The following is an 11529-nucleotide window of genomic DNA, read 5'->3' as shown; positions in this document are numbered from 1 at the left end:
ATGTTTTTAATTAAAATTACCTATAAGGATTGTTTTGTTTTAGTTTGTAGTAAGTGTCTTTGACTTAAAATATTGGTTAGAATTTAAAAGTAATTGCTCTCACTGTATAGTCTGGGTTCTATAAAACTATAAAAGCTTTGAGATTATGGAGTGTATGTATGAGTTTATACATGATCCATATCTGCATGCGGCAAGTCAATGGAAGAAAACTATGCATAAAAAAAGACAGACACCTTGACAGCTCAATTTCTGTGCTCTTATATTTTGTAAAGATTTTAAACATAGATAGTGTTGGCAAAATCTTCTGAACAGAGCAAACAGTAATGTTTTCTTTGTGTTGGCACTGTGTGTATCTCAGGACAGATGCAGTTTTGGTTTGTGTCTGGGTTCAGGATAAGGCCAGGGGCAGATCGGGTGGAGAGCTGGATCAGCATTGGCCAGAAATCCATGGCACGGACGGAAGAATTCGTGGTGGGGCCATCTTCCATGGCCAGGTGGGGGTCCTTGGCCATGAGCATGGGGAGGGGGTCCATGACCATGATCATGAGCATGAGGAGGTGGTCCTTGGCCATGAGCATGGGGAGGGGGTCCATGACCATGATCATGAGCATGGGGAGGTGGTCCTTGGCCATGAGCATGGGGAGGGGGTCCATGACCATGATCATGAGCATGGGGAGGGGGTCCTTGAGTATGATTTTTACCATGGGAATTATGTTTTTTTCTATGACCATCACCATTATTATGAGAATGAGGAGGGGGTCCTTGAGTATGATTTTTACCATGGGAATGGTGTTGTTGTCCATGACGATCATGACGATCATGATGATCGTGACCATGATGATCGTGACCATGATGATGATGCCTACACGGTGTCTCCTTTTCACCAGCTTCATGAGCAGTAGTGTTCTGTTCATAAAAAAAGCCAACAAAGTGTTAATTAAAGGGTATTTCTGTACTTTACAACTATATAATTTTTAATTTCCAAATTATGGGTAGAGCATAAATTTCTACTGTAGAAAACACCACACTGGAGTTCTTCATCTTCTTCGTGGAGCTCAATCTGAGGCAGCTATGTCAGCTCTGGCTTTAAAGTGGATCAGCTGAACCTATGTATGTTTACATTGGTGACTCACCAGTGGAGGATAATATTCACACTCAACAGATCCAAGTCCATTTGTTCTGGTATAGGATGATGTGCAGAAAGCATGACGCTGGACAGAGAGAATGAGAGAAATAGAAAACTTAGTTACCAACAGTGATAACATATATATCCAACATCACACTCAAAACCATTGTTGAACATATCGGACACAAAGGCTCAGATTTAAAACTTGCATATTGACTTGATATTAAGTGACTAGATATTATAATACATATATGATGTCACTACAGGCAATATACACCTAAAATAATAAAGAAAAACACAAAAAAAGACAGTTGTGATCAAACATTTTCTTGCCCTCAAATCTTGACTTACTCATAAATAATCCTGCAGTAACCAGGTTACGCGAAACAAATTGAAACCACATATTGTGCATCCAAGCAACAGATTCATTGTGTTGTTTGTAAAGATGCTAATTGAATTTCCCTTTGCTTTCTTTTGTCTTTCAGAGTTCAATCAGCGGAGAAAACCTTCAGTAGCATGAAACTGAAAAATACTCGATTTAACCTGTTACAGAATGGCTTTGATTTTAGCTCATAATTCCCAGTTGTTAAGTCTATAATGGATTTGAAATTACAATACTTTTAAGTAAAACGTAGATAATGTGAGTAAGGACGACATTTGCTAAGGCAGAATGCTTGTACAGGTCAACGTACATCTTTGATAAGAAAAAAAACCCAAATCTTTCTTATGCAGGTTTCTTTGTGTTTGTTTGTTTGCCCAAGGCCTCTTTAAATCCTGTTAGTGATGATGACTGACTACAGCTGCTGGTTTCGCTGTGCCAACGTAAAATCATTGGATTGATCAACACACAATACAATGGAAAAGTGCACGGAGCTTAGAATGTAACATGGAACTACAAGATCATCTGTTTTAACACCTGTACATGACTATACAAGGTATTGGGAGGTAGAGCCACTGTCTAACTCTACTTGAAGGACATTGGTTTGACTGAGGAGAAACAACCTGTGATCATCTTGGCACAGGTCTGGCATGAACTGGTTACTGCTGGTTACTGCTGTTGAACAAGGTTCTGCTGTCCAAAAAAAAAAAAACAACCTGCACCTCAAACATCTCAAATCTGGACTAAATTATTTAACCACAAAGACAAAGAACACAAGATTCTGGAGGGCAGATGGTCTTATTTGGCATCTTTTACTAGAGGAACCAAATATAATGCAAACATTAAATATGTTTCCTCCAAAAAAATTTGTTGTCTCAAGGAATGTCACTTTCTGGAGAAAGGATCGGTAGATTTGTCCTAATAAACTGAAACTAACAGCTTGATATTCTCATGATTCTTTTAAATACTGTAGAGTATGTTCTTCTACATTGTTAGTATTCTGTCAGAACCTTGTTTATGGGACAAATGTGTCTGCTACAGCTGAAGCTAAGGGCAGTTTGATCATACAGCATTGTTCAAAATAATAGCAGTACAACGTGACTAAGCAGAATAATCCAGGTTTTTAGTATATGTTTTATTGCTACGTGGCAAACAAGTTACCAGCAGGTGCAGTAGATTCTCAGAAAACAAACAAGACCCAGCATTCATGATGTGCAGCTCTTAAGGCTGTGAAATTGGGCAATTCATTAAAAGGGGTGTGTTCAAAAAAATAGCAATGTCTGTCATTGACTGTACAAACTGAAAACTATTTTTAAACTAACGTTTTTGTTTCTAGGATTTAGCCTCCTGTGAATCACTAAACTAATATTTAGTTGTATGACCACAGTTTTTTAAACCTGCTTCACATCTGTGTGGCATGGAGTCAACCAACTTGTGGCACCTCTCAGCTGTTATTCCACTCCATGATTCTTTAACAACATACCACAATTCATTTGGTTTTGCTTGCGAAACAGCATTTTTGACATCACCCCACAAGTTCTTGATTGGATTAAGGTCCAAGGATTGAGCTGGCCACTACATAACATTCATTTTGTTGGTTTGGAACCAAGACTTTGCTTGTTTACTAGTGTGTTTGGGGTCATTGTCTTGTTGAAACAACCATTTCAAGGACATGTCCTCTTCAGCATAAGGCAACATGACCTCTAAGTATTTTGACATATGCAAACTGATCCATGATCCCAACACCATAGTAGGAGAAACGTGCCCATATCATGATGCTGGCACCACCAGGCTTCACTGTCTTCACTGTGTACTGTGGCTTGAATTCAGAGTTTGGGGGTCGTCTCACAAACTGTCTGTGGCCCTTGGACCCAAAAAGAACAATTTTACTCTCATCAGTCCACAAAATGTTCCATTTCTCTTTAGGCCAGTTGACGTGTTCTTTGGCAGATTGTAAGCTCTTCTGCAGATGGCTTTTTTTAACAGAGGGTCTTTGGGGGGGATTCTTGAAAACAGATTAGCTTCACACAGATGTCTTCTAACTGTCACAGTACTTACAAGTAACTCCAGACTGTCTGTGATCATCCTGGAGCTGATCATTGTCTGAGCCTTTGCCATTCTGCTTATTCTTCCATCCATATTGATTGTCTTCTGTTGTCTTCCACGTCTCTCTGGTTTTGTTCTCCATTTTAAGGCATTGGAGATCATTTTAGCAGAACAGCCTATCATTTTTTGCCCCTCTTTATAGGTTTTCCCCTCTCCAGTCAACTTTTTAATCAAAGTACACTGTTCTTCTGAATAATGTCTTGAATGACCCATTTTCCTCAGGCTTTCAAATGCATGTTCAACAAGTGCTGGTTTCATCGTTAAATAGGGGGCCACCTGATCCACACCTGTTTTTTCACTAAATTGATGACATCAGTGATTGAATGCTCTTCTGGTGAAGTGGATATTTGGTTAGCTTAGTAATCACCAAGCGTTCACACCTTTGACCTAACAAAAGCACAAGAGGTAGGTTGGTTTCAACGAGGGGGCGGTATTTTAAGTGGAGCGACCATTTAAAAACGTAGGTTTTATACTGGGTAAGCTAGGACAGGAGATATACTCAACTAGTAAGTACTGTTTGAAATTTGTTTGTTGGTTTCAGAGGTAGCTGAGTTTCTGTCATTTTTCTTGAGTCTGCTGATTTAGTCTGGTTGTTTGTAATAGTTAAGAACTGTAGGTAGAAAGTTTTGCTCTTCTGTTGAAGTGGATATTGAAGTGAAGTGGGCATCTTTCTAACTCTGATAGCCTCTCTACTGGTGTGCCGCAGGGCTCAGTTCTTGGTCCTCTCCTCTATTCTATCTATACCTCATCCGTAGGTGCCATCATTCACTCACATGGTCTTTCCTATCACTGCTACGCTGATGACACACAGCTCTTCCTGTCCTTTCCACCGGACGACTCCACTGTCTCATCGCGCATTTCTGCCTGTCTCTCAGACATCTCAGCCTGGATTAGTGAGAGACACCTTCAACTCAACCTCTCCAAGACCGAAGTCCTTGTCTTCCCAGCCAGACCTTTGATGCAACACAACATCAGCATCAACATTGGATCTACAGTGATTGTCCCCACTAATTCGGCCAAAAATCTGGGGGTCATCATCGACGACCAACTGAGTTTTAAGGACTACATCTCCTCAGTCTCTAGGGCTTGCAGATTTGCTCTTTACAACATCAGGAAGATCAGACCCTACATCACGGAATATACAGCCCAACTCATTGTACAGGCGCTGGTCACATCTCGTCTTGATTACTGCAACGCTTTGTTGATGGGGTTACCGATATCCACAATCAAACCCTTGCAGATGATCCAAAATGCGGCAGCTCGCCTCATTTTAATCAGCCAAAAAAGACCCATGTCACACCACTTTTTAGAGCTCTACACTGGCTTCCTGTAGCTGCTCGCATCAGGTTCAAAGCTCTGTCTCTTGCTTACAGGGTTGTTAACTCGACACCTCCCGCTTACTTCAACTCACTCATTCAAGTCTACAACCCTTCTCGCCCGCTGCGGTCTGCCAACGAACGACGTCTGGTGGTCCCAGCACCACATAGAAGACACCAAGCAAAACTGTTCAGCGCAATGATCCCACGATGGTGGAACGAGCTACCAAATGCTGCACGCTCAGCTGATTCTCTCCCAATATTCAAAAAACTGCTGAAAACTGAACTCTTCCGCATCTTCCTATGCACTTAAATCTTTAAAAAAAAAAAAAAAAACACCTTTCTGCCCTCTTGCACTTGTATCTCGTGAACTGTGAACACTTTTCTGAAAGGACTTTGCTTTGATGTTTTCTCCCTGACTTAGATTTTTGCTGCCTTGTACCTCACTTGTAAGTCGCTTTGGATAAAAGCATCTGCTAAATGACTAAATGTAAATGTAAATGAATGCTACACTGCTACTTTTTTGAACACATCCCTTTCAACTAATTGCCCAATTGCACAGCCTTACAAGCTGCATATCATGAATGCTGGGTCTTTTCTGAGAATTTAGAGGCAAACACTAGAGGCAGATAACAGCCAACCCTGAACCTGATTCTGTACGTTGTTGCTTTAGTGCTTGCTCAAGGCGGATATGGTGGGTTTCTCTGCAAATCTGGTGTGAGCACCTTGTGATGATTGTTGTTGGTGTATTGGCACTACAGCCATAAATAACTACTGACATGAACTGACTTGACTTCATAAGTAAAGCTACAATCCAATAAAGCAATAGGTATATACAGTACAGTACATTGTACCCCATATCAATAACATTATCAAATCATGTCCATCTGATACAGTTTTCATACAGTCAACCTGACCCAACTTTACTTACCATAACCAGTTATCTCTTCCAATTTCAAAGCATTTAAAACTAACATTTCTGTATAAGCTGTCTACAACCTCGCAGCAAACGGTGGTAGGATTTGGTCACCAAGCCGCACTTAAAGAACCAGAGGTAATCAGAGCTCACCTATCAGATCCTTTAGAGTCTAAAGACCTCCTGTCTTCCGTTTATGGCTGCTTTTTAACCCATAGTACATCTCTTATGTTATGGATTCCCTACATAGCATGCAGAGGTATTGTGTACTTACAGCTCTGTCTGGACATTTGGGTTGGCACGCCTCAATAACAATTCTGGTTCCCATTGGACAGAAAGTCTCCACAAGGGCAAACTCGGCATAATAGGCCATCCCTGCCATCATCATGTACTGAGAGACGAGAAGAAAGTGAATTAGCACAGAAAGGAAAATTATGCGTTTTTATTTAATATGTGTTATATTATTTTTATGTGTGTGAGAGAGACTCTATTCCGCTGTTTGTACCCCAGATGTAATGCGTCCCACTTCCTTCAGGATGTAGTAGTGCTGGTGGGTGGTGTTTTCATTGAATTTGTTCACAGCTTCACGAACAGACTTGAGACCTTCAGTGCTGTTGAGTGGGATCAGTATGGGACAGTCAGGGCACATTGACACCATCTCCTGGTTGGATTTTACTAAACACACAGAGAATTATTGTTATTAGTAAGCTTTGTTTTCTAAATCTAAATCATGACAGTTAAGCAATTCAGCTTTAAAGCCGATCTCAACCAGAGCCAAATCTAAACCAAATACAACACAGACACAGATACAGTTAAGTAATCCTGAATCATGACTAACGATATGCCAAATGTTGCTCCACAGTAAAAAAATCCATTTCACCATAGGGGGGATATCCACCAAGCTAATCCAGTTTTTACTTAGCAGAGTAATTACTATGAGAAAGTCACAGTTAATCCAACTTGCAGCTAAAACAATCTACTTTGAAACACCAATTATTATGATTATTATTTGGATATGCACAGTGAGCATGTTCTCTTTCCCACGTGACGGCTATATAACGGGAAAATTCAGTTTAACAGACTATTGTTTTCAGCTCCTCAGTAAGATGATATTCAACTAGATACCTGCCATTAAAACAGGACAACAGCATTTCAATGGCTGCTTCAACCAGATTTTGACAATATCTGGTGAGAGATTGTTGAATTACAAATTACATGTTGAGGGAGCTGACAAGACACAGTGTGGACCTGTGAGAAACTTAGCTGTAGAATGAGGATTATGGCCAGTGTTTGGGTTGTGGAGCTCACCGGAGAGCTTCTGTAACATGATTTCATTGGCACTTTAATTATATTGTGCTTTGCCGCTGACTGAATTGTTTTCATTAGCTATTTTTTCATTTTGCAGATTATAAATTCCTTTTCCTGATACTAACCACATCCTAGTTACAACGTAAAGGTAGAAATTCCCAACTGTAACAGCACTTACATAAAAGGTGAGACAATAAAACACCAGCCGAAAAATTATTCCATCGGCCGATGCATAACAAGAGAGCAAGCCACCTTGTTTTGTGTCACACAGGTACTCGGTGACTTTGGCCTCCCCACTTTTTACAGTCATATCAACTTTGCAGTCGGCCATCACCTCCTGCAGTGAAACAGAGACATTGACGTTTTACTGCAGGTGCCTCACATCACCTTGAAAGAAAACATCATCGTCATATGGCTGTAGATCGCAGGACGGATACACAGGATTAAGTAAGTGATTTGGCATTCACCTGGTCATGCTCTTCACGAAGAGGACAGTCCTCAAAGGGTGTGGGGTTCACCACGTGACATTTTGTCTCCAGAAGGTCCAAATGCAACTCAATATTACAGCCATCGTCAGTCTGGAAACAGAAGAGAGAAAAACTGTAAATCATCATTACTGAGGTAGATAATCAGTAAAATGTCACCATGGCTGCCACTCACTCTAATAAAGTATCTGGATCACTATAGTTTTCTTGTCATGTGGACTGATGGAGTGTAAATGTAAAACTAATCCATCTATAGAACACATTTTCAAAAGAAAGGGGCATGAAAAATGTCAAGTAGGGCCAGTTAAGCTGCAAACACTTAACAAAATACAACTCGCTCTATAAACAGCTGCTGCTAAGAGAACAATTTCCCTTTTTAAAATACTTTTAGCTGCAGTGGCTGTTTGTAGTCTTTTGCTATTGTTAGCAGCTACTTTATATATAAATGAAATATGTGCCACAGAACACAACACAAGATGTTGAGCATGTGAATTTAAAATAATATCATAAATGTAATTACAATCTGCTATTCAGAGCTGTGCTTATTGTATTTTGAAATCGTAAAGCTTTGTAACAGGAATAAAAATATCCCAGGTGACATTCAACAGAACCATTTACATTCATTAACCTGTATTCCTTTGTACCTGGGGGGAACCAACACTGGCAAAGGGGCTTCACAGTTTGCAATGTTATATTTGTTTGTGTTGTTGACCTATGACACTTACACAGTACTAATCCCTGTAAGTCAAATAAACATCTTTTCAGGTAAAGCTTGGATCATTGGGGGCTTTAAAGGTGGACCTGAGAATTAATCTCCGAACTCCAGCATTGGCTCTGATTAGCAGATCCAATGTGTCTCTCCACATTACCAGAGACAATTTTTGTCCTTTGGGTTGTTCTGTTGTTCTTTCGGCTTATCCCCTGAATTCAGGGTCACCGTAGAAGATTTTGTGTCCCCATGTTAATTTTGTACAGTTTTATGCCGGATCTCCCTTCCTGACGCAACCTGCCCTAATTTGTACAGTGCTTGGGACCAGCACTGCACAGCTGGGGATGAGTTTGGGCTGTTTGGGGTTCGGTATCTTGCCCAGGGACAGAGGGAAGAGCGAGGCGCGAACCTCCAAACATATGGTCAGTAGGCAGCCACTATACAGACTGAGCCACTGAAGGACAAACCAAAATTTCTGTAAAAATATTTTCCCAGCAAAAGTTTGATGTCAATGAGCTGAAACATGATTATTCCAACACCCGTCTATGGTGAATATAAAACTTAAAGTAGTGACAGAAAATGCAAAGTTTCACGAGTACAACTAATTCCAAATTTGACTTATTTATATAGCACATGCAAAGTTACCACCTATTTCAATACCTTTTCCAGTTTGTGGTCCAGGGTCTGGTTGAGTTGGAACTTGTAGCCATGGTGATGGTACTTGTTAATGTGTTGCATTGCCAGATGTGCTGCTGGGGCAATGTCGTCCTCAGTGCATGCTACTGGCCCCACAGCTGGGGCAGTGCAGCAAAGCAGCACTGCTGAGGACAGCAGCACCAAGAGGAGCAATCTCTTCATGGTGCAGAGGATAGAAATAAAGCAGAGCACTGCAGCCAGAGAAGTTTTATAGACATGGACAGGTTACCAGATGAGAGGAGGAACAACAAACAAGAGAGGAGATAAAGACTAGACAAGATAAGAGACAAGGTACAGAATCATGACTGGACTACAGGACTAGTTGTTCAAATTAAAAGAACAAACAAAGACTTTAACCAGAGCAGAGCAGCTCGTTTTGAAACACTACTGAACATTAACAGTGTGTTATCAGGTTTCCTACTGTCGACCTTTTCTAGCACTACGAAAGCATTTCAGAGACCCGACATCATGTAAAAGCCCTTTTACAGGCAACAAGAGTCGTTTTGGCTCCGGCGTACACAGGACAAATGATGTTGCTTCACACCCCGAATCTTTAACAGGCAAAGGAGGAGCATTATGTGAACATGACATTTACTGTATAATATCAATGGAATGGAAGCTGATCATAAGCAAATCTGACAAAAAACCCTATTCAAAGCTACTCAGCTGGTTTCCACCTCATCTCGCCTTCTGTCCCAGTGATTTGGATTTTACCTGACCAGCTCCATCTGGCTAGATGTTGCAATGGAGTCCTTCTCTAAGGGAGGTGGAGAATCTATATGATATGCTGCTTATCCTCCCAAGGAAAAAGCACCTGATGAGACTTAGTCCACAGATCTTTAAAATGTGAAGTCAAACAGACCCAAAGAGATGTTCGGATGTGTCACCCAGGAGCAAAGGACTCCAGCTACCAGTCTCTGGAAACTGCTGATGTATTCAGCTTTAATAGTAGGCTCATGCATCAAAACATGTTTTGAACATCTGAACTGCTCCACTCATGCTGTTACCCGGTACAGTGACCCTCAGTGACCCTCAGTGACCCTCCTTCATAGCATGAGGAAGCTGATGGGGAACTCTCTATATTCTCCTCTGTATTCTTTTACCAACACAACCATCAAATGAAAAGTAGTGACGTTTAGTATTTTGATGCATGCAGTGACTGGTTAAAGACTGATTCACACACCACTTGCTGTATGTTTGGAATCACTGTCTGAACTTTGAACAGACAGTATGTGTCACTTGTTATGTACACTTCAGAATTCATTTGGTTACTACCAGCAGACGTTATATGCTAAATAAAGAAGTACTAACACATCACCTTGAAATAAAGCCTGCTCTTGATGCAGCAGTGTATGGCATCCTCTCCAGACCTCGGTTTTATTCATCAGTTGGTTCGGTTCTTTCTAGATTCAGAAGCTCTTGAATCTTGTAGTGAAGCCTCTCGGGAAAACCTGTCGATAACTATGCATATCAGCATAGCGGGATTTTAGTTCATTCCTGAAAAGCTCAAGCTCAGGGATGTCAGCTTCCTTAGCACTTCCTTCGTGCTTCAGGTCCTTTCATAACAATCCTACAGGATTAAGGTCAGAACCTTGACGTAACCAAAACCATTCTAAGACATTACATTTCTAATGCTGTCACCCTTTGTGTCTGATTGAGTTTATAGTCTTGCAGTATAACCCACTTTCTGCTGAGCTTAAGTTCACAGATGGACACTTTTACATTTACCCCCCATTAGTGATACTGGTTCAGAGGCAAAAGAGCAGGTCCAGATCCTGATACGGCCATCACCATTTATCACAGATAAGAACAGGCTCTTATGCAGGAATACAGACGTTGGTTATCTCCACATGTAATTCAAGTCAAAAAGTTCTACTTTGGTCTCGTCTGACCACAGAACATTCCTCCAAAAGTCTCCTGGTAAATCCACATCTTATTGTAGATGAGAAGCAGTGTTCTCATTTGGAGAGGGGTGGTTTCCTTCTTGCAGCTCTACCATGTATGGGGCTACTGTGGCGCAGGAAGGTAGAGCAGGTGTCCACCACTCTTGCAGTTGTTGGTTCAATCCCTGGCTTGAGCAAGACACTAAACCCCAACTTAGTTGCTCCCAGTGAGTGTTGTGCATAGCAGCTCCCCCACTGGTGTGTGAGTGTGAATGGCTGAATAAGAAGCAGTAAAGCACTTTGATTGACAATAGGTAGAAAAGTGCTATGTAACTGCAGACCATTTACTATTTAACAGTGGTGTTGAAGACCCTCATTTGTGCAAGATGGTTGACTTGACTGGTTGCCAAATTGATTTTCTTTTCTAACACTGTTCATTCTGGTGAACTTTCACATTAACTGATCGTTAGAGGTTCACATACTAATTACACACAAAAATAGGTAAGATTGGATAATTGTCCTTACTACCTGAAAGAACAAGTATCATTTTTGTCTAATTTCTTTAATTGGGTTCCCTTTATCCAGTTTCAGGTCTGATCACATTT

The 11529-nt window shown here is 40.9% G+C and overlaps 1 protein-coding gene across 1 annotated transcript; it reads right to left on the bottom strand.

The window, feature by feature from the left end:
* Window positions 1-242: 242 nt before the first annotated feature.
* Window positions 243-10018, bottom strand: ahsg1 (alpha-2-HS-glycoprotein 1). Its single transcript, XM_067512885.1, has 8 exons — window positions 9904-10018; window positions 9006-9232; window positions 7619-7729; window positions 7404-7488; window positions 6349-6518; window positions 6118-6234; window positions 1134-1211; window positions 243-906 (listed from the first exon to the last, which is right to left on the bottom strand). The coding sequence occupies exons 1-8, from the start codon at window positions 10001-10003 to the stop codon at window positions 355-357; spliced, it is 1440 nt and encodes a 479-aa protein (XP_067368986.1). The 5' UTR covers window positions 10004-10018; the 3' UTR covers window positions 243-354.
* Between the last annotated feature and the right edge of the window lie 1511 nt (window positions 10019-11529).

This window comes from Channa argus, chromosome 8 (assembly GCF_033026475.1).
Source record: "Channa argus isolate prfri chromosome 8, Channa argus male v1.0, whole genome shotgun sequence".
Taxonomy (NCBI): domain Eukaryota; kingdom Metazoa; phylum Chordata; class Actinopteri; order Anabantiformes; family Channidae; genus Channa; species Channa argus.
This window is presented reverse-complemented; position numbering and strand designations above follow the sequence as displayed.

What these genes read in the sequence shown, in the direction of transcription:
- ahsg1 (XM_067512885.1), bottom strand. Translation starts at nt 10,003, where the DNA reads ATGCATGAGCCTACTATTAAAGCTGAATACATCAGCAGTTTCCAGAGA. An exon ending in CCAAATGTCCAGACAGAGCT is followed by an intron (nt 1,212 to 6,117) that starts GTAAGTACACAA and finishes CTCTCTGTCCAG; the next exon opens with CGTCATGCTTTCTGCACATC. An exon ending in GTGAATATTATCCTCCACTG is followed by an intron (nt 907 to 1,133) that starts GTGAGTCACCAA and finishes TTTTATGAACAG; the next exon opens with AACACTACTGCTCATGAAGC.